The sequence below is a fragment of the Rhyacophila brunnea genome, unplaced genomic scaffold (assembly GCF_057557595.1).
Source record: "Rhyacophila brunnea isolate RB1 unplaced genomic scaffold, BYU_Rbru_1.0 scaffold_6, whole genome shotgun sequence".
NCBI classification, from domain to species: Eukaryota; Metazoa; Arthropoda; class Insecta; order Trichoptera; family Rhyacophilidae; genus Rhyacophila; species Rhyacophila brunnea.
The window spans coordinates 25,763,651-25,787,268 of NW_028233276.1; the positions used below are offsets into that span (position 1 = coordinate 25,763,651).

The 23,618-nt window shown below is 32.6% G+C and overlaps 2 protein-coding genes across 2 annotated transcripts in view; one reads left to right on the forward strand and one right to left on the reverse strand.

Annotated features, from left to right (window-relative positions):
- LOC147065456 (neurobeachin-like protein 1) overlaps window positions 1-23,618 on the forward strand; it is a 177,316-nt gene that overhangs the window by 40,515 nt on the left and 113,183 nt on the right. The window lies entirely within an intron of this gene.
- On the reverse strand, window positions 1,813-22,726 carry LOC147065457 (uncharacterized). The gene is made up of 2 exons (XM_085957218.1): window positions 22,563-22,726; window positions 1,813-4,623 (listed from the first exon to the last, which is right to left on the reverse strand). Exons 1-2 carry the CDS (start codon window positions 22,596-22,598, stop codon window positions 2,650-2,652), a joined length of 2,010 nt encoding a protein of 669 aa, XP_085813344.1. The 5' UTR covers window positions 22,599-22,726; the 3' UTR covers window positions 1,813-2,649.

Consider the following 23,618-nt stretch of genomic DNA (forward strand, 5'->3'; position numbering starts at 1 on the left):
CTGCCTAAGCCGACAGCGTCAACTAGCGATAATCCCGTACGATTATTGCCCAAAAGTGCAACGGGACATTTGCCAGAATACATTTTACCGACACAAAATACCGATAAGCCTAGAAGAAGATGTTTCGTATGCGGGAATTCTAAAAAAAATCCGAAAAAAACAAAACTCTCTCGCTATATGTGCCCAACGTGTGATGTTGCGTTATGTCTGTCACCTTGCTTTAAAATATATCACACATCTAAAGAATTTTAAAATAGGTTTATTATTGTATTTGTTTTTTTTTTTAAATATGTGAGTTCGTGTTAATTTATCAATAATATTCAATAAGTGAAGTGTTTGTGTAGTTTAAATATATTAAAAGGGTCCCCTTTATATTTGTTTACGACTCAACCCGAAGACATTAATATGTGATTTATCGATATGCACTTGAAAATTAGTAACGCTCGATTCGTGGGAACGTATGCACAAGTGTCGAAATATTACACACCGCGCAGAGCTCTAACTAGTTGCTACAAAATGGCGACTTGCGGTAAGTTCTTTCAAATTTGGATAGCATTCGTTTGTTCGAGTGTTTCTGATATTATAACTGATTTATTACGGTTTTTTAGTGTGTCGAAATTATCTTAATGGCTTTGGGTTCTCGACTGGAGCTGTGACATATTTTTTATTGCTTTTTTTAGTATAGAACAAAGACGATAATGAAATTCATGCGTAGTTATGGTGCGTCATACGATTTTTGAGGCAGGTGCCGGGTTAACAATGGTTATTGAGTTATTGAAAAAACAAGTTTTGCTTTATCTCATCAAATATAATAACAATATAGAGTCTCATTATAAAAGACATTCATATATTTATGCCAGTATTTTTATCACTTACGTTTACGATTATACCATTTTAAATGTGATCATTAGCATCATTAGTTGTATCTATTAAACAATAACAATGTGTTTGTATAATCATTACCAAATACTTACATTTCATAATATTTATTAATGTGTTTGGTACTGGAAGTATTCTTAAATATAGACGTATAATAATATGTAATATACGAAGCTATTGTTGATGGTAAACATGGCATAACTAACACTAAACTGCTTATATTAAATAGGAAAGCGATATTGTTTACCCACCAATCATCACAAAGAATGCTTTATTTATTTGCTTTAGTCCTTAGCTGCATGAAAATGTTTATACTATAAAGAAATTAAAATTCTTATTGCACGCTTATTATCACTTACAAAATATAGAAATGCCGCCAGATAGCTCAAAATATTCGTAATTCTGTTTTCTGATAAATAATTATTTTATTAATAATTTTACTTCTTGTATAATACTTCCATCTTGAAAGTCATATTGATTTTCTTCACAATACCATTTATTTTATTACTAACATATATATATATATAACGATTTTTTCTAGTCTCAGAAGTGTTTTCAAATTATATACGTTCAATAAAAGAATGTTACATTCTTAAATCTTGTGAATAATTCGTCGAATAAATAAATAGATTATTAAATTAATAGCAAGTGCAAGTACGTTATAATAAAAATTGAGTGAAAAACAGAGTGATCCTGACACCGGCTAGTAATTAAGGTAATTTAATACTTTGATTTAAAATACAAATGCCAATTGCCAACTATTAACACAATTTAGAAAGCGCTTCAGAGAATATTGTAAAAACGATTAGTTAAATTTATCGCAATTAGATAAGATACCTATAGCATAGTGGTCAGTGCACGTGGGTGCGATTCCCGAGGGACGTAGGTTCGAACCTGCTGGGTATCGTATTTTTTTGTTATTTATTTCTCAGAAGTGATTTAAAATTATGTGTGTTCTATAAAAGAATGTTACATTCTTCAATCTTGTGAATTATTCGTTGAATAAAATAAATAGTTTATTTACTTTACCATACTCTCCCATCATAATAAATTATGACAGCGCATTGAAGTAGGTACTTAGACATATAATAGTAAAATTGGACAACTGTCAAATACATTAAGTAATGGTGTTTTACAACGTTATATAATATTAAGTCTTTATGTATTTTGGAAAGGTTATAATATTTAAGATGCTACATACTAAGAGTATAAGTCAATAATAGCAACTTTTCAGGAGAGCAATTTCAAATTTATACTGTGATAACTTACTGTTATTGAGTGATTTAATAATATGAAATAAATTTTGCATTCAAGGAAACTGAAGATTAGCAAACACTCATTGACTAATACAAAAGTTTTGAAGATTACATCCCGAATATTCAAAAAATTACGAAAACTTAAGTAATTTTTTAATTTATACTCTTAGGCCCAAATGCATAGTCATTAAGTGGCTTTAAGCAACAGTTAACCTGACACTGACAACTTGGTGGAAGTTAGAAAAATAATCAATGTGTTCATTATTATTCTCATAAAAAACTGTTCGTTAAGGCCAACTTAACTTTGACATCTCTGCATTTGGCCATTGTGCTTTTATAATATAGTAGAATTATAACAATGCCTTTATATCTAATTTATTTAAATAGCAAAGAATTTTATTGATTGTCAGTTTTCGATATCTATAAAATTACTAAAATTAATTCACTCACACGTTCATTCATCAAGAAACACTTAATAGGTAACCATCCTTATTTCCATAATGTTTAAGTAACCCTATGTTGTTCTATGATTTCGTATGTGTGTATCATAGGGTGACGGAGAGAAGTTAGTTGATTTTTCAGTCGACGTATCTCTGTATGATCGCTCAATATCTACAGCTGTGATGTCACGAAATCTCTGCGAAGTCTTTTCCGATAGTTTAATTTCCGGCAAACTCTCAAAGTAATTTGGCGACAGGATATCATGATCGGTTGTCGTTATGACATTTTCATTATGGTTCTTTTGCGGCGTTGGAGTTGTGGAAGAATAGAAAGGATCCAGCGCGGTGCCTGCATAGTAACTGTGCGATATGGATTTACTGAATGTGACCTCACTGGCAGGAGACAACTGTTCATTCTTTGACTTCTTACCCAGTATTACATTTTCAACTCTGCTTTGGGCGCCTTCATTACCATTTTCCAAAGTGTAGCCTTCAGTCATGTGTCTCTTGTTAGCTGTAAACACGTCGTTGACATTTTGAGGACTAAATGCCATATTGCTACTCTTATAGTTACCGTATTGTGTAGCATCTACTGGTGCCAAGCTAAAAGGGTTGTTATCAGTGGCTGAGCTAGCATATGAATCACCCACATTCCTTATTGGAGGTTCAGCATATTGTCCTCCGACAATTGGAATTGGAGTTTGTGAATATCCTTTTTGTTTTTTACCCGTTGCTCTCGTTTTGGTCACCTTTACTACTTGTACTTTATTTGCTTGAGGTTTTCGCTTTGGTCGTTTGGTAACGATGACCATTTCGTTTAATGGTTGCTTAGGTGCTACTTTAATCGGCCTCTTACTGGAGAATGCAGTAGAGTGATCGTTGTAACCGTTTCCGCTATCGTAAGATTCATAACTGGAGTGACTTCCTCCGCCATTGTATGAAGTCGGAGCTCCAAAGTAATCCGATGGGGGTACGGACATATCGGGATAATTAGATCCGGCTTGTTCATAACTAGAAGATGAATCGAATGATGTAGGATTGTAGGAGTGATCACCGGAATCATAATTGGAGTTGAAGCTAGTCGATGGTGCTTTGTAATTGTTCTGGAAAGATTGGTGATATGATTGCTTTGGTGGATTGTTATATTGTTGTGGTTCATAGCTCGAATCGTAGTTTGATGATCCAAACGAGTGTCCACCGCTTTCAAACGATTCGCCATGTTGATCTTGATATCCACTATTAAAGTCTTCTCCTGAACTAAAAGCTTCGTATGAAGATTTTGGTGGTCTCGCATAAGTTTTTTGTGGCGCTCCATAACTTGCGATCGGTTCTGAGTTATACGAATTGTGCGGTGGCGCTCCGTAACTTGTGGAGGGAGGTTCTCCATAACTATCAGACGGGGGTGCACCGTAACCGGATGATGGTGGAGATCCATAACTTGACGAAGGCGGTGCTCCATAACCTGGCGAAATCGGTGCGTCATAACTAGACATCGGTGGTTCTCCGTAACTGTCTGAAGGTGGCGCCCCATAACTTGATAACGGTTCTCCAAAATCTTTATGAGGTGCGCCATAGCTCGATGAAGGAGGCTCGCCATAACTCGTTGACGGTGGAGGACCATAATCATTCGACGGAGGTGCTCCGTAGCTGGAAGAAGGCGGTGGTCCATACATTGGTTTTGGCGGTCCATAAGATGGTTTTGGTGGTCCATAGGATGATTTAGGTGGACCGTACGATGCCTTTGGTGGACCATACTTATGCTTCGGTGGGCCGTATTTAATTTTCGGCGGTCCATAGATCGGTTTCGGTGGACCATATTTAGGCTTTGGCGGTCCATATTTTGATTTTGGCGGACCGTAGTGTGGTTTTGGTGGACCGTATTTAGACTTTGGGGGTCCGTATTTCCTCGAGGGTGGTCCGTATGAGGGCTTAGGTCGTCTCTTTGGTATGTGAACTATTATCGGAGGCTCGCGCTTCTGGCGCGATTTTGCCAAACTTCTGGAGGATACTTCGCTACTCACGCCGGACACAGCCAGCATGAAGAGAATCTGAAACACACAAATAAATATTTATAGTAAATCACTGTTATGATCCATTATGGCAATAACATAATAGTTCGATCTGTGGTATTCTGTGGTTTGGGCAGCTAACAAGGAAGGGAAAACGGCTGAGCGAGGCAATAAGATACAACAGGAGCGATGTAAACACAGTCGGCGATAGTTAGCATAAAGATAAACAATACAAATTCACACTAGCGCATAGGGAGAGATATTAGTTGCGCACTTTACACGTGATTATAATAATTTAAAATAATGTATTTATGAAATCTCCCCATAAATTAGGTTTTTAAGTTTATAATAGACTAAACTACATTTATCAAACAGGTGTTTTTGTTTTTAACGATATCGGATAAAATTAGAAAATCATTTTCTTTTCTTTAAATTCTACCTAGACCGGTTTTGAAATTTCCGCGATTGTATCACAAAATGAACACGATTTATTTATTTAAAAAAGACACATTGAGCACATAACATGTTATTAATTCAAGACGTTCGCAACATGACATCTAGAATAAAAAGTACAGGTATATAACTTAGTAGAGAAAGAAAAACAAAGCAAAAAATAATTTTAAAGAAAAGAAATAAAATAAAAAACAATAATTCAAAGAAAAAAAAATTAAACAATAAATAATATATAACTATGTTTTTTTTTTAATAATATGGTCAATGTACACTTATAAGGGATCGAAAGGGACAGTCTGCCAACTGCTGTCGTGATCATTTCCATATTTAGTGACCAGTAGGGATTCCAATCACGGGATCCAGGGATCCCGAGCTATTTTCGATACCTATGAATTCCGGGATTGATAAACATAATCCCGGGATTTCGGGATTGATTTTTTTATCAATTTTTATGGAAAATAAAATAAAAGCGAAAATAAAACAAAAAATACTTTTAATAAAAAATAACTACATTAGAAATAAACCGAGTTTGAATGAAGTTTGATTTATACCCATGTGTAGGTTGCCGATTCATTTTATTTTTTCACATGAATTATTAAAAATGAGAAAGATTGGAAAAAACAATGCTTCGCACTTTTAACAAAGTAATTCCACCATGATATCATACGTTTTACGGCAGTTTCATATTTGGCTGATAATTAGATTTTGCAGGTTGAGCAAGTGGCTGACATCCATTTCTCGTAAAAAAAAAGTCTGTTAATACAAACCTCTACTCTGTGGAGGCCCATATGATCCTATTAGAATCGGACATGGTCGAAAAATTATATTTATGATGCGGAAAGGCCATAAGTACGCCTTGATTATTTGCGTTACTATTTTAAATCTCGCTAATCCATTCATTATGTCTTTACTATCAGAAACAGCAATCTCATTAAATTCACATTATCATTTATATTACAATATTATTTACTCCATTAAACTTGTGTATTTCCAAGATTGAACGTATACAATATTAACAATAAATGTCTTAAATAGTATAAATTATACTAGATTTATTTTTTACCGATTTTATCAATGTTATTTGTAAATATAAACATTTTATATTAACAATGGAAAAAATGCCAATCCCGGGATTGTCAAATTGTAATCCCGAAATCCCGGGATCAGAATTTTGGCTCGGGATTGGATTCCCTAGTGACCAGCACATACCTACTTAATATAAATCGAAACGTTGCACATAGGTGTAACTGTCCCATTTAACATAAAATCGCCGACCATTTAGAGATATGTAGGTACAGAAAAATGTGTTCTTATTCGTGTGTGAAAACGATACGTTTAGTTACCTGTCACCTCAATAATACTAGCCAACTTCGATCTTGACGTTGTTAGCAAATCGAATTTTAAACTTAGAAAGGTGCATGCTGGATTTAATTACCATATTGTCCCAAATATAACGTCACCTGCATTCATTGGACGAGGGTTGGATGGAAAAAATCAAACATTTTTGAATTATCATATATTATGTTTAGTCATTACTGTTTTATTTCTCAACTATGTTATTTTCCTCTTCCAATAAAATAACATAACATGACATGATCAGTCCCATTCGATAATTAGCAATGAATGTTTATTAAGGCTAAGGCATAGTCTAAAAAGATCGTGACTAGGCGATGCGCGGATTATGCAAATGACGCGAGCCGAACGAAATATAAATTGTCATAAAAATTCAACATGCGTCCTTTTTATGTTATGTTTATTATTATATTCGTAATAATAATAGTATATTCATTGACATGTTTTCTTTTTCAAGTACATGCGGAACGTTTTTAAATCATCTTTACACGTTTTAAGAATATATTCCTCAGACGCCATCACAAAACAAATTGACATGCTCACACCTCTACTGTCAGTCTCCGATTGGCGACGACTGCGAAATTTCGTTCCACATACAGTTGAACATTATTTGCCGTTTCACTTATGTACGCTCTTAAACCGTTTTATATTATATACGCAGGTTAATTCCTGCTCGAATATAATGCTAAAGCCTTTTACAGCATAATATTGTATATTATTATAAATATCGCAAAATATTCAGGAAATATGCTGTCCTAACATTTTATTATTGTAATATTAAATCTATCCACTTGTTTTGGCACTTTTAATTATGAACATAAGAAGGCGTCCCCCGAAAAGGGGTCTATATGCAAAAACATAATTGTTCAGGAGAGGAAAAAACAGTTTTATTCGATCATGCGGACTTTTGGAGGATATGATAATAATTATTATATTCATGACAGCACTCTTTATCATTGACATTTTTTTTATTTTTGATAATAAAATAATCATATAGACCCCTCTTCTACGGTAAGCATTTTAGTATTGCTAATATCTCAAAAACTGTGGCAGATAAAATAATAAAACTTTCCAATAACGAGATCAATGCTATAGACCCGTTTTAGTCAATAAAATCACTTTTTGACATGATGTATTATATAGACCCCTTTTCGGGGGACGCCTTCAATGAACTCATTCCAGTCCATGAAGATAATAATTATACGCTATCAACAAAGCGTTTTATGAATGGTTAACATTGGAGACATATAAGACTCAGTGATGTTCTTAAAATAGCATAAAGCAAGTTATCTAGTTGTAATATTGAGTTGACGATATATTTAACATTAAATAGCATTTCGCTGGTATTGATAGAAAAGTAGTAACCCCTTTGTTAAAGCATCCGTTGAATTGAAGTTTCTCTTTTCGTCTTGTGAGTTATGATTCTGGGACGATAAATCGATGTGAATAAAAACAACTCAACACTGAGTAGCGTGCTTGCGTTTTACGGTAAATACGTTTAAATTACGCTTTACACATATGATTTGTTGGCATATCTGATACCTATCTCCCTCGAGAGAGTATTTTTTTTTGCACGTGCCACGGAGACGTGACTGCACTTTGTCCGAAGAAGCGTTGAATTAAACATTTTTAGTAATATGAGTAGGTATAAAATCGTTGCACAATCAAAATTCAAAGTGCAAATAGAAAATTATGATGTCGAACTTTCGTTAGGAGAAAACCTTTAAGAGAACATATTAGTAGTTTTATTCAACATAATAGTCTTTTGAGTACTTTGAACGCATGGTAATTTGTGTTTCTTACAACGTTACAACGTTTTTATTAGGTCGTATTCTTATTTGTCCGGTGGTTGTTTATCCAGTACAAATCTTGCAATCGATTTTTAACTAATTTACCGACTAGCTAGCTAGACATTTGATACTTTTAGAATTTATCAGAACACGATGCCAATGCATTCTTTTAATACTTTTAGCCATCTTTAAGTAGAATTGAATTCATTTTCAGTTAATTCTGTTTTGTATGAAAAGTTATTTCGGAAGAAATCCGTTAAAAGTAAAACACTATTATTGGTTGCTAGGGGTCTGGGGTCCTAGCATCTAAATTATTAATATATACATGCGTTACTATGGAAATCAATATAAAATGTTAAAATGACATTTCAGTATTCTATATTTATTTAGTATTTCTATCAAGTACAATTTTTTTGATCGTTTAAGGTGACGCATCAGTGAAACGCCAAATAATTTTCAATTGTACGCGCGACGAAATTTTGGACTCGCTGCTATTCACTGAGAGAATGTTGACCCGGGAACACGTCACTTTGCTGCGTGATAGCGACGGGTCAATTAATTCTAAAATCGTGTAAAGATGACTAAAAACGTTACCCATTTACTTTAAAAAGAAAACATGTCAATGAATATATTATTATTGTTACTAGTAGAACAATAAACTGAACATAAAATGGACGTATGTTGGATTTATATGACAATTAATATTTCGTTTGACAGGCGTCATTTTCACCCGCCACCCGCAATCCGCGCATCGCCTAGCGACGATCTTTTTAGACCGTGCCTCAACTAATGCATGGCCTTAAGCTAGTCAAGTCAAGTTTATATGATTCAACAGAAAATTTAAAAACGTTGTAAGTATATAAACAGTTCTTTTTATCTTGTAATTATTATATTATGATAATGTGTGTTATACTGCCCTTATAAAATGAATAGCCGTCACTCACAACAAAATAGAGTTAAGGCCAAGAAGCTGTTGGTTGTTTATGGTTTTACCTTTATTATGAGTACTATTTTCCCAAAATACCCTCATAAATATTAAGCTAATTTTTCATGATTAAAACAATGTGTACCTACCTATATTCTTATTTTTAACGATTATTGTTAAATTATGTAAATCAAGTTACAGCATACTATCTTTTAATTTTATTAATTAAACGATTCATTACATCTTATTCCATCGCCTGATCGTTGTATTAGCGATAGTCCGCGACTTCGTCCGCGTAAAATACGAAAATTGAAAGTAGACGTCTTACTCGTGATGAATTGTTTCAAGTGTATTATTTTCGAGAAGTTTTATCTTGTTACTTCGTAACCTTTTGAGGTATCGAGATGAAACTATTTTTAAATTTGTACTATCAATGTACCTAGTCTATAAGTTTTGTTCCGGTAGTTTTAAACACTCACAATGGCCGAGCGGCTTACGCGTTGGTTTATAATATCGTGGGTCCCATATTCAAACCTTGGGTCTGGCAAATACACATATGGACCTAGTAGGTTGAGCGAGTGGCTAACATAGATTTCTCGTAAAAACAAAAATATGTTATCTCATACAGCACTGACGACTCGGCTATCGTGTCGGCATTAGATGGCCATTATATATAATTAGCATGTTATTGAAATGTGGTAATTACATATTGATTAACCGGTCTGCAGTGAATGGGTTAATACACACCTCCACCCTGTGGATGCCCGGATCGGACATGGTCAAAAAAAGTTTTAATCACAACGAAACAGATCATTCAAAGAAAAAAAACTTTATGTGGTGCTTAGGTACCCACCTACTTAGTATGAAAGTATAGTGTAGTACAGTAGAATAAATTAACCTTGAAATTACGCGATTTCTTCTAGTGTGCACGAATTACTTAAGGTAAATTAAATTATTGTTACCGTTGGTATTCCCGACTGCTCTTACATGAAGCGTATTGAATTGTTTTCTCTCGCTCAACGTCGCTCCAACTACGTCATATTTTCTGTCACATCTATCAAACTTCACATTTGTATGGTAGATAATAATACTTATTATGTTTATAGTAAAAAAAACAGACCAAAAAGCAAATGTTCACTACAATAATTATTATTGTGTTATTAGTAGATAATATTTAATTTTAGCAAATTTATTTTAGTTTCGTTAAAAATTGGGTATGTTTTTAATGTTTCATTGTAATATGCTGTAATTTCATAGTATTAATTTACTAAATTTATTTTAGATTCGTTAAATAATTTGGTATGTATGCCTTTAATATTGTCATTTCTTTATAATATGCTGTAATTTTGATGACAATAAATAATTTGTCATTATAAAATGATTACTCGTTAGTTGTTACAATTGTTATGCTACTAGTCGTGCAGAAATTGATCGTTGAAAATGTATAACCAATTTATAAACATACATAATATAATATCTCCTCAAAATAGAAGAATGATTATGGCGGCCTATTGATGAGAAAGCAATTTCATTGTATTAGTAATCCACAATTCAATGATTTATAGTATTGTTAAAGAGGTAAATTTCCTTTTCCGGTATATAATGATAATTAACCTTTTGTAGAAATTTGTTCAAACCTTAGTTACGGGATGGGAGAATGAACAGGGAAAAACGATGCAGGATGCGAACTGTGACAGCCCAATGCTAATATTACATTTCGCCGTATTAGAGTTTACCGTGAGCTGTCTTATCGGAAAGAGATGGCCGTATAGCACGGAGATAAAAATAGGTAACTCGTTGTTCGTGGAGCAATTCAAACAGTAATGTTACAATTTTATCAGATTCAATAAGAACATTAATTTACTATTGATTGGTATCAGAATTAGTCTATAAATTAATTCCATAGATTATTATCCAGGCGTATCTTGAAACTTGAATTCGTTATGAATTCATGACATTGTTTTACGGATTACTGCTTACAGATAAATTGACAGTTGACAGTTAAAAATATAGTAATAACTGGCATTGAAAGAAAATACCGCATTCATTATTCTACAAAGACGGGCAGCCAAATACACTTAACCAGCATTATTTAGAATTCTTAGATGAACAATCACACAATGTCGCGTTTGTAATACCTATATAGTAACGAACTTCAAAACAGGCTACCAAATATCGCGGCTGTAAAAGTCACCATGTTTCAATGCGCACTAACTTCTATTACCTAGTGGAATAGCTTAACCTTGAACTGCGCAGATGGCGATTTCTTCTACTGCGCATGAATTACATAGGTTAAATTAAATTATTGTTACCGTTATTATTTCCGAATGCTCTTACATGAAACCGATTGCATCATTTTATCTCGCTCGGCGTCGCTCTGACTACGTCTATCGAACTCCACGCTTATGTGGTAAGTTTATACAGAGATTTTATAATACAAACAAGACTTCATCGAGTTAAAACTTTAAAAACTGTAGTATTTCTTACTGCACACTCGATAATTAGCTAAGCTTTTAAGTATGTATATTAAAAATGTTGATTCGTGTTTGATAATGGTACGTATAGTAAGCTACTTATAAATAATCAGTTAATGATAATGGCATTAAACTGAACTATTTTTTTTTTAAATCATTTAAGGAAATAAATGCTGGGATCATTTTTATTTATTTAATTTGATGTATATCTGCCCTTAAAGATTTCGTATTTCATATTACACACACAATACTTAAGGACTACTTTTTTGTATCCAATGTTGATTCATGTTTGATAATGTTTACAAAATGCTTGTAGTGTAATATCTCGGTTAATGATAATGACATTAAACTCATTTAATTCGCCGAGGAGAGGGAATGCTAATGTGTTCAACCCGATTAGTAAATTGTATTTCTTTCGGTATTTCCGAATTTGTTATTTTAAAAAAATGTATACAACAATCGCTTCGTGAAAAAACAAACTTTCATTCACGCGTCGGAGGATTACGTGACGTCACGTTTTAGTTGACCCTTAAACTTTGGCAAATTACATACCCGCAAAAAATACATTCACTAATGACTAACTGTACTTTAATGTTGCATTTAGTGGGTAATACTTATGAGAATTTGTTAGATTCCGATGGAATTTGACAATTTTAATAATTGAGTCCGTACTTTAGCATAAAAATGTTAGTAAGTAATGACCATTTTTTTTTTACTAGTGAATTTATATTTATTTAAAAAAAAACATTATTATTCCCCTTCAAATATCAAGCCATATCCGTTACTGGAAGTCGGTGATGATATTGGCAATATTTTCCCTTTCTGACACTGCTTTGCACAGGGATAGAATGTTAGCCCAGTCTTTTCAATCAACCCTTTTAGCCAACTCAACATTTTTTGTTTTGAAATTATCAAGAAATTAAAGTACGTAGTTACTTATTAGATTAAAAATACCTTTATTTTTATATTAAAAATTGATATCACTGATAGGAATTGAAAAATGCATCGGACACTACATTCTCGGGAGCCTTTTGTATAGAATGATGCTTTTGAAAAGCGTTCAATCATGTACCTGTTGATGTACACTGTTTGATGTTGAATCAAAATTTTACGTACCTACTGAGTATTTAAAAAGTACATTTTCCCAAGTTTACTTTGTAGAAAAACATAGTTTAATTAGTGTTTACAATTAATTGGGTTTCTGTCGTACCGCTGCGTTGAAGTCTAAGGTTAAATACTAGATACCTAATATCATATTAATATGAAAACTACACATTGTTTTAAAGCGATATTATTGTACGTTATTAGATAGTACCTACCTACAGCTAAAAACATTTGGGTACTTGCAAAACTCTCGCCTATTTTGTTCTGAGGAAACTTTAAAATTATGAATGTTAAAATCCTTCTGATCAAAGCAAATAAATTGAATCTTCTGTAGGTTTCCATATAAAATCGCTGAAGCGTATTCCAGTTTGATGTAAAGTGCCATTTTACTATGTAAGAAAGAAATGACACGCAGGGATCATAACAGTATGACGTATGAAAATTAGTGCAGTATTCCCAGTGCTACTTTTTGCTCCAGTGTCATATGTTTAGGCTCCATCTTTATATGTAAGTACTAGAAATAAATCTTTAACATCTTGACAATATATGAAAACATATGAAAACGCTACTGAAATAATGTAACCATGGTTGATGAACTGCAAATAATTTCACACTGTAGATTCATTTGTAGTAAATACCACAGTTTTTTAAAAATACAATAGGTACACACTCATTATTTAAAATATTTAGATGAACAATCACAAACAATTGAAAAAACAGTATGGAATTCGTACATTATAATTTAATATCAAAATAAGTAAATGACATTTTGCAATGTGCTAAAGTCTTAGGCTAACGTATAGTTTTTTTTTTCTATAGCTACTAATTCAGTCGTACTAAACACGTTATCGAATCGCCAGCACACTTTCATGAGAATTCCGCCAGTTACACTTCAAACTCTTTCGGTATGTTCATTGTATATATATTTTTTAAAAATAAAATAACAGTCAGGTCACTTGGTTATAATTATTTTGTAGGTAAATCTTCATAGATTTCATCAAAATTAAAACCGTTAATCACTTTCTTTAAAAGTGTGTAAGTAGGACTTTTTAATATTATTAAACTTTCTAATATTATATTATAAGTCACAAAATTAGTTAGGTATATGTAATGTTTATACAGCGGATGATATATACCTACATATATTATGTATATATACGTACCGGTGCTATATGGAAATACTCCATACTTCGAATCATAGATGTGCAATATTTTTATTATTACATTCGAGCCCACAGAACAGACTAATAAGATAGATCGCCATACACCAAGAATTTGATGCCAGATTTGGTTTAGGTACGACTTAATAACGGCCAGGCCATAAAACCCAAAAAATAGAAAGCCTCGGAAATGTCCTCAAACATTGCCAATATTTAATGCGTAATTATGGATACAAGTGGCGAAGGGTGAAGGTAGGCTTTTAAGATCAGGTATAAATAGAACACACTTTGTCAGTGATTTAGTCAAATTACAGATAGTGTTGGAAAATTCGTTTTAAAGTACGAGCCGTACAGGGTAGGTATAAGTGTCGCGGTTGATGATAATAATCTGTCATATGTCTAGACTCTAGACTAATTATTATTTTAATCCGGCCACACTCTATTGCGCATTACGTACATATTATGGTCAGCGCTAGTGACATCGTTGACATTGAACCGGAAAGAAAAATGATATTTTTTATCTCATAATTTGACGAACAATCAAAATATTAGCGCCTGTACATCCATAGATTTACTGGCACCAATAGTATGTAAATTAAACTATCGCGATAATAAGTGTTCACAATCACAAGTTACAACTATCGCGCGAAAATTCAGAAGCCGCTGAACTTTTTTGATCCATGCTACAATCTTGCAACTTGCACGATAATACGTGTTTATACATACGATATAGTAAATCCATGCACATGTAAACGGGCTATAAGGAAATATAACTGTACAATACAGCGTATATCGTCGATTTGTGTTGGAAGACAATGAACACGAATTATTTTCGGGGTATGCTAGGAAAAGTGTTCGCATATTTTATTCAGTTTAATTATTGGCCCACCATAATAAATGACATGGCAATTCACCATTTCTTTAAATGCTTACATTTAACACATGTTTCGTTTTCATTCATTTTTTAATCACAAACTGTCGATAAAAATGGATTAATTGACCATAAAATATAACACACTTAGACTTATGCCAGCTTACGTTGTTTAAAACACTTTCGCTCACAGTATTTTAGTCCAATATATCGGCATCTACTTGAAATTGATTGGATTTTATAGGTTCAGTATTTTGGGTAGGTATATGATAACGTTTTACCAATCTTGAATTATGTATTAACTTTCATTTTATTAATTTACTTGAAAGTACATAATCCTCTTATTAAATATTAACATATAATTATCAGAAAATGTTTATTGAAACTACGTAATGATAATTCAATAAATAAAAAGTACATGTATATTTATTAGCTTTCTACACTTATCATTCGGCCCCTTAGAGTCAAAGAAACCTATCTTAATTTTTTAACAATTTTGAGTTACGTATGATACTGGACATTAAATGACATGTTATGTTAAGTGACAAAGAAACTTATCAAAAAATTCAATGGATAAAATATAAGTCAATACATATCTCCTGCATACACTTGGTATGGTAATGTCTGTGGAATGTAAATTTACTTGTGTTTGGGGTCTCTTGTAAAGTAGAGAAAAATGAAATACGTTTCTATGACCCTAAGGGGCCGCATTAAGACAATATTTTTCTTTAAGTATGCACAATATAATATACAAGGATGTTATAATACGTTATTTATTTAATTTTGGTTGTACGTTCGTACAGCTTTCCCTTTATTATTAAGGGGATAATCATATATTTTATACGTGATTTTGATCTTTGGCATTTTGTTGACTATATTGACTATAATTACATATGTATAGCTATTCGTTGGGGATCCTCGATAGCAATAGATTTTAAATTGACAATTAGTTAGTATTTGTAAATAATTGATCGTCACTCGGAACTTGCTTTTACTTCCACCATCCGCCACTTTCCACACCCGATATGCGGCCATATACCGTGTCGTAACCACCGTTAGGCACAATTCAAACCATCTCATTTTCCATATATTGCTTTATTTAATATAGTGTTATATCATGGGAGTCCAGAATAATTAAAAGAATAAAATACCTAAGATTTTTTAGAAAATTTTACACGTTTATTTTTAGATTTAACTTTTAAGTGCGTAAGGAGTAGGTACTAAAACACACATTGTTGTGTACACACTGAAATTGGCAACGTCTTAAAAAACGGCAGTTCGGCTTAACTCGCCCATTAAACCTAAGTACAAAAGCGATAAAAATAAAAGTTGTTAGCGCAATGGACCACTCAAACAACTTATGGTAAAATATATTGAATCCGAGGTTGTCAACTTTTTCTCTATGTGTACACGGCTTAACATTGTTTATTTATTAATATATAAAGCTTAATCGTTGAGTAGACTGTCTGTCAGTTGAATGTATATATATATATATGTATATACGTTATATTTTAGTTACATGTTAAGGCAGTTAAAATTGCCGCAATATAAAAAAATACAATTTCAATGTTATCATTATGCATGTATGGATACATGTATCCATAATTGTTTTTTTTTTAAAATTAATGTTGATATAAACATTGACGTTGGATCGTGATTTGCCTGTCACAGCGTGTGTAAATTAATTGTAATCCATAATCACAATAAGTAATTGATATTGTTGTAAATCAGTAGACGATAGTCGTGTTACCATAAATTAAAAAAATCGCGTGAGGTGTCTTACGGTAACTTCGGCGATCGGACGAGGGTCTGTCAAAGTGACGTTTCGTCTCGACACGCCACCTGTTTCTTTTAATCACTCGGCGCAGTCATAACTAATTTATGATTCGATACGCATTTTACAAAGTGCCGAGAAGAAATGGCGGAAACCATCAATTGGATTCGTAGATTATGGTAATATATATGTATATGAAATCGCCGTAAAGCGCGTGCGCAACAAGCGTAGAATTGATTCATTTTATGTGACTGTCATTATCAGAATGCGTACTCTGTTATTAGAACAAACTGTTCCTATGTAATATTAGCTTTATTTGCAGTATGATATATTATTATACAATTTCTATTCCAATAACGTCAAAAACGCTTGTTGAGGGGTTGTGGTTTTAGAAAGTTTTCCAGTTAATTAAAGAGATAGAAACTTTTTATACCTAGTACAAAATGCGATGCAGGCATAATAAAAAAGTGTCTAGCCCAAAATATATTACAACTACTACAACTACCAAGTCGTCAGCTGAATGCAGGACTATTCTAACTTACGTTTGAATTTGTGTTTAAAGAAGTGCTCTTTGAATCATCCTATTTAAGTTATTTATTATTTATATACAGCCCGAAACGTCGAGTAAAGAAGGAGACACGGTGAAAACCCAAGAATATACTACGATACAGATACGTTTTTGAGTGGTTGTTTTATGGACCCCTTTGATGTAAGTTTTGGGGATTTTGTTATGCTTTAGATAATATTTTATACTCCATTCGTGAGAAATAAGAACCCTTTTAAGATTTCAGTGTAATTAAATAATTGTATGACTATTTTGAGGAACCATTTTAAATATTTTGACTAATCGATTGCGTCATTTGCGTCAAAGAAAATCGCTGCTGATCCAAACGCCTAAATCAAATTTATATTTAACAGTTTAACGCAGTTTTTTTGCTGGTACTCAAGGTGTTAGTGGCTTACAACTCAGATATTCATTCATTAATACAGATCGGCGATTGTTTATTATTGTTTTGTTTATTACTTATTAAGCTTATATTGTAATGTGTACGTTTGTAAATTGTTAATTGGCGCCAAAACGTCTACCGAAGCGAATAATTGAACAAGCACCATAAATAAGTTGCTTTTATTTTCTTCACACACGTGTAGAAATATGGAGCAATTATTGAGAAAGGAAAAATAAATGATGTGTGATACATAATTATTATTTAACAATGTACTGCATGCATATGCACCGTGTTGACTATTACTGAAAACTTGTTTATCAAAATATTAATTTTAGGCTCTCTGTCCAGGTATAAATTTATACGAACGATAGAATTTATATTCTGTAGGTACTTGGTGTTTAGACATGAACGTCTACAAACCAAACGAATGCGTAAAGAAGCAAACAGGAATAATCAAATTGCCGAAATTGAAATGCGCTGGATGTATAACATATAACCGCCATTTGATAAAGTAAATCGATTATTTTTTCTATATCGTAGGCACTTTGTCATATTTTTAGATTTAGACTTTAGAGTCATGTAAGAGTTTGTACCTACATGTGTATAATATTTATATTTCAGAGCCATTTCGCCTTTTGAGTATATACATAACAGAAAATACAGTTAAATTTAATTGTACAAAATGATGATTATATTAAATTAAATTCGAAAGATTGGTTTAATAGTCGATAACTATTTCTGTTGTCACACTATAACCACGTTTAATTTACTTACTAGTCTTGAAAATTATGTGATAATCGAAATAGCTGTCTGTAGTAAACGATTTAATATAATCTATCAATTTTGTGAATAAATTAAATTCGGCGAATACTTAAAGCTAAAGGGATGAGCTATGGCAGTATTTTATCCAGTAGTTGATATATTCTGCGTGATAATGATTATGGGGAATTACAGGGGTCAATTTAGTAACCACATGTTGTTCCTTCACATCGTTTGTGACCTTTCCTATAGTGTCCCTTAGATAATTTTATTGATTTATATGAATGATTCTGTTGAACTTAAATGAGATGATACATTCTCTTTTGCCGCGAATTTATTAAAAGATTATTAATAATAATTATCCCTCGCGGAAACCTCGCAGCAAACACCGATATGCCCCACTGACGGTCTGGCAGACTTCTTTGTCAACCGACCTATAGAGACATTATTAAAGGGTGTGATTGACATAATGCAATTCGCTACATAAGCATTTGCTATAATAGTAATTCGGTAGATCAATTGATTTTAGTAGTAAACATTCGCGTTGGGATATCGAAGTTACAAGTTGCAATGTCAAGGCTTCGCTTTCGTTTTTCGGTCGTCGCACCGCTTCCAGCTGGCGCTAGTTGACTTAACCTTGTTTCAGCATTACACACTACTGCTAGGTATATCCGTAATGCCATGTTTACGTCCGTCGTTATTCCGTGTGTCCATTATTTTCGAGATCATGACTTTTAGCACCTCGCCGCGAGATTTCTCCTCCGCCCGGCAGATGGCACGCCGCCGAAAGATTCATCTCGATTTAATTAAAGCCACACAATTGACAGGTCTCCGTTAGATCGATAAATAATTAAATGTTACACTCGAAAAATAGAAATTCAGAACTGTCATGTATAGGATCTTGGGTCAATTGTACATTTGAGATCATTAATTATTTTTAATTCAACGAGCGAATACGGTAGTCTACCATTTGCAATGACATCCTTGTATTTATCAGAGTTAGAAATTGAACCAGAACTGAACCCTTATAACCCCTTAATTATTTTGGAATTTTTAATTAAGTATATACTTTTTATTCAACGAATAATTATTCACAAGATTTAATAATGTAACATTCTAATTATCAAACATACCTACATAATTTTAAAAACACTCATAAGAAAATATAATATATAACCAATAGAAAAAATCTTTTTCAAAAAAAGTAAGACACCCCGCAGGAATCGAGCCTGCATCTCTCGGGTATTGCGTCCATGCACATAGACCACTATGCTAAAGGCGTCATACTTCATTGGGACAAATTTTAAATATTGAAATCGGAACCGGATCCCCTAAAATATCGAGATTTCAGAGGTTCCACTGTTTAATATTTAGATCATTGTTCACTCGTTCTGGAGCCAGTTATTTTAATTAATATTATTATACATTACAACGTATTTCTGTGTACAAGTTTATTTACTATAATTGAATACTTATTAGTTGTGGTGACTATAGATATACTCCACCTGCTATAAGTAGGAATATTTTTTTTTGTAATAACTAGAACTTTGATTTGCTAGATTCGAATCTCGGAAATTCGTTTCCATTTTCACACTGGAGTCGAACCCGAAACCGAACCTTTAAAAATTTGCTTCTAGCACAGCTCTGGTGTTTACTGTGTGGTATCAAATTCAGAGTTTGTACCCAGTTTGAAGCTATTTTTTTATCATATTTGTTTCAACTGTTTATGTCTTTGTTCGAGCTTTTGTTAGATGTTATTAGTGAAGTAGCTAAGTCATCGTTTAACTAGCTATATCTAAGTATGTCAATACTCAATAAGTATGAATAGAAAATTAATATGAATGTAGGCTAGATATGTAAAGATTAAGTACCTGATACTATTATTTTTAATTGTGTTTTTCATATGATATTTTCGTGGTCTTTTCTTACTGAAACAAGGGTTTCGGTGTAAAGATTTGAACTATTGAAAGAGGGTTTCATGCAAACTTTTTGATTTATGATATTTTGATTTCAGAACAAATTCAGTACGGTGGTTTTGGTTGCCATAGGTTGGGCGAAAAAATCGCACTTCTAGTTTTAATAGCCAAGTCAAAAAATGGTATTCTGAGTTATGTGATTGAATTCAAAGATGAAAACTCTCTTAACTATGTATATGTAAATCTAAAAATGTATGCTTATACTAAACCGATTTTCTTTTTCAAAGTGATCAGGATTTTTAATGAAATAATTCATACTTACATTATATTGAAAAATCATATAGAAAATCTATTTTTAGTAGTGTTTTTAAAATGAAAGTTTTCGAGTATTTTTAAAATAGCCCATCAGGCATATTTAATTCCATCCATAGAAATTTTCATGAATAATTTTACGTATTTTGAAGTCATAATTATTTATGCATGTAATTGACCGCAAATTGTTTTTCCAGTATTGGTCTTTTTGTGTTTTGTAAGTGGTGATACGTTTTGCTTGATAAGAACAAACATCGCATTTTAAATAATTGTTTTATTAAACGTATAATTTTGTTCGATATTATTGGGGAGCTAATGGAATATACCTACGCTCACGCTTACGATGGCCGAGCGGATAACGCGTATATCGGATAATTAAATATATAATCTCGTGGGTCCCGAGTTCGAATATTGGGTCTGGCAAACAATATACACGTGTTTGGAAAAAGATCAGGATTGAACATGGTTTAAAAAAGGAAAAAAAATAATCTGCTCTAAAACTGGTATAGTTTGAGAAAGTTCCGGAATCTCTGTTCTAAAGCGACAATTGCAAGTCATAACTTCTTGTAATAAATTTATTATATTTTTATTACGTAAAAAATACCACGACATTTTTTGTAACAGTTATCAACGCAATATGAAAAGGTTAATAATTGCATAGTTGATGCAGTTTTGAAACTTGTAGGTTAATTTGAGACGAGAGCCAGGAAGTGAATCAGGTAAACCGAAGAAATTATTATTGCAAGAGTGTTTAATATCTTGTGGTTTGAGTTGCTCGAGCATCTTCTTCGCTGTATATTATAGGAGAAATTTTCCATATTTATTTAGATTAGCTAAAGAGATCGCGCCATATTGAAAAGCTTTCTATCATACTAGTTGTCATAAACTATGTAGGTATGTATGCATGTTTGTTTATTTCGAGTTAAAAAGTATTTAATATTTGTATAATCTATAATAAGACGTATATTTGCGTTGTATTGATAAGTGATTCAATTTTGAGTAGAACTTTATTACTTATCTACATTTTGTGCAACAAACAAAGATCTGTTACATTCGTTGTAAATTTTCTAAATTGTTGTAAAAAGCATTAGCTGAATTATTATTGCAGATGGAAATAACTGAACTTATAAAAGTGGAATGTAGTGGAGAAGTGGAATGTAAAACTTAGAAAAAATCTACATCTTTCGTACAAAAGTCTTTTTATTTACCATATATATTGTATATCTATCATCACATTAATTATTAATGCCTCAGTACACATGCCAAAATATAATATGTATTAGTTTGGAAATAAACAATGTGAAAATGGTTCTCTATATCTGTTAATACTAATAAATTAATAATCTTAGTTTCCTGTAGACATTTCTGGTTGAATCGATAATCTATTTAAAAGATCCTTTTTTTAAACAATTTTAAGAGCACGTGAAGTATCCAATACTTTAAAAAAATGTGTGGAAGGTACTTAAGTGTATGCTGATATTGAGTCGGATTTTATTTGTTACGACTATTGTGACAATTTATTTTTTTATAATACACAATAGGTTTGATTTTTATATGATTTTCAATTATATTTAATCAAGAGAATGAAAAAATAGCCGAAGTTTTTAAAATAAACTATTTGTTTATATATTATTATAGACTCTGATATTAATAAATTATTTATTTCATTTAACGAAGAATTCACATTCTTTATTGAACGTACATAATTTAAAAACACGTCAGGGAAAATATATGTTACATACTTAAATCTTGTGAATTATTTGTTGAACAAAAGAAATAGTTTATTATATTATTAGCAGGTGCAGGTACGTTATAACAAAGATTTGGAGAGGTTCTGACACCCGTTAGTTATTAAGGTACATAAGTTGCCGATTGCCAATAATAAGGAAATTTAAAAAAGCGCTTCAGAGAGTATTGTAAAAACTACTAGTCAACTTTGTCGCAATGAGATAGGATACTTATAGCTTAGTGGGCTTTTGTACATGGGCGCAAATCCCGGGGGCGCAGGTTCGAATCCTGCAGGGTGTCGTATTTTTTCAAAAATATTTTTTTCTGCTTATATTTTCAAAGGCAATTTGACGGGGTGTGGTGTTGTAATGGAAATAATAAAAATAAATAAGTAATATGTTTTTTTACTTACAACTCCACATAAAGTCGTCGTCATCTTCAGAGTCATGTTGATTGCACAATATAAAAAGTCCTTTCGATTATTATTATTGAGAATATAAACTACACACAACTTTTGTACGCGAAACTGTCAACTTTTCACTGCCGGGCCACTCAGCGGACTGATTGATGCAAAAATGCGCCTCAGAGTTTCCAACGTTGAAAAACAATAGATTTCTACGGAACAATTTTATTGCATCGATAGATTTTCTTTCCCCTCTCGGCACAAGCGAGATCACTCACGGGCAACAAGTGAATACGCCAACAGAGCGAAACATGTAAATTCGTTTCGCAAAGAAAATAGATTCTCTTTTCAAGCTGCCGATATTAAACGACTTTCTTTGTAAAAGGTTGAAAATATAGTATTTAACACTGTATGACTGAGACGTCTTGTTTGCAGCGATTGATGATGGCTACTGACCCTTGTTGCGGTGAAACGAGTTGTTTTATATGCATCCCGCTTAGGTGTCATGATGCTTTTTGGCGGGAGACTGCACTTCCGAACGGGAAATGGGCTTCTGTCTGGCGCTTAAAAAATAAAGCGCCTTTTCCCTCCTATACAGCTGTCATAAGTTTGATGGATGCGTTTGATATGTAGTCATGCTTTGAGGACCGTGACTTTAACAGAAGCTGTCGATTATGCATTAATGTATCGTTTGTCATATATGAATATTATAGAATCTTTCTATTTAATATCAATCTTAGGCAGTTTAATATACAGAGACGTGATGTGCCAGTCGTTCTCGTTGAAGCCATTTTATTAGGTTGTGTAACTATCTTTTTGAAGGTCCAGGAAGACTATGGCTAGAGTATATTTAGTATTTCACGATGTCTGGGATGTATTCGACGTGTGAATTTCAGAATTGTCTTTTATGTCTTTCACACCTGACTACATTCTTATTTGGCAAATTTCTCGAATAAGTATATTATTTTTTATGTGATCTTTTATAGTTTTGCCTGTGTATCCTCATTTATAGACTTCGCAATGCACATTATTTTGCCTTTAGCTGTGTCTATTCAATAATGAAGG

What these genes read in the sequence shown, in the direction of transcription:
- LOC147065457 (XM_085957218.1), bottom strand. Translation starts at nt 22,598, where the DNA reads ATGACTCTGAAGATGACGACGACTTTATGTGGAGTT. An exon ending in CGACGACTTTATGTGGAGTT is followed by an intron (nt 4,624 to 22,562) that starts GTAAGTAAAAAA and finishes TGTGTGTTTCAG; the next exon opens with ATTCTCTTCATGCTGGCTGT.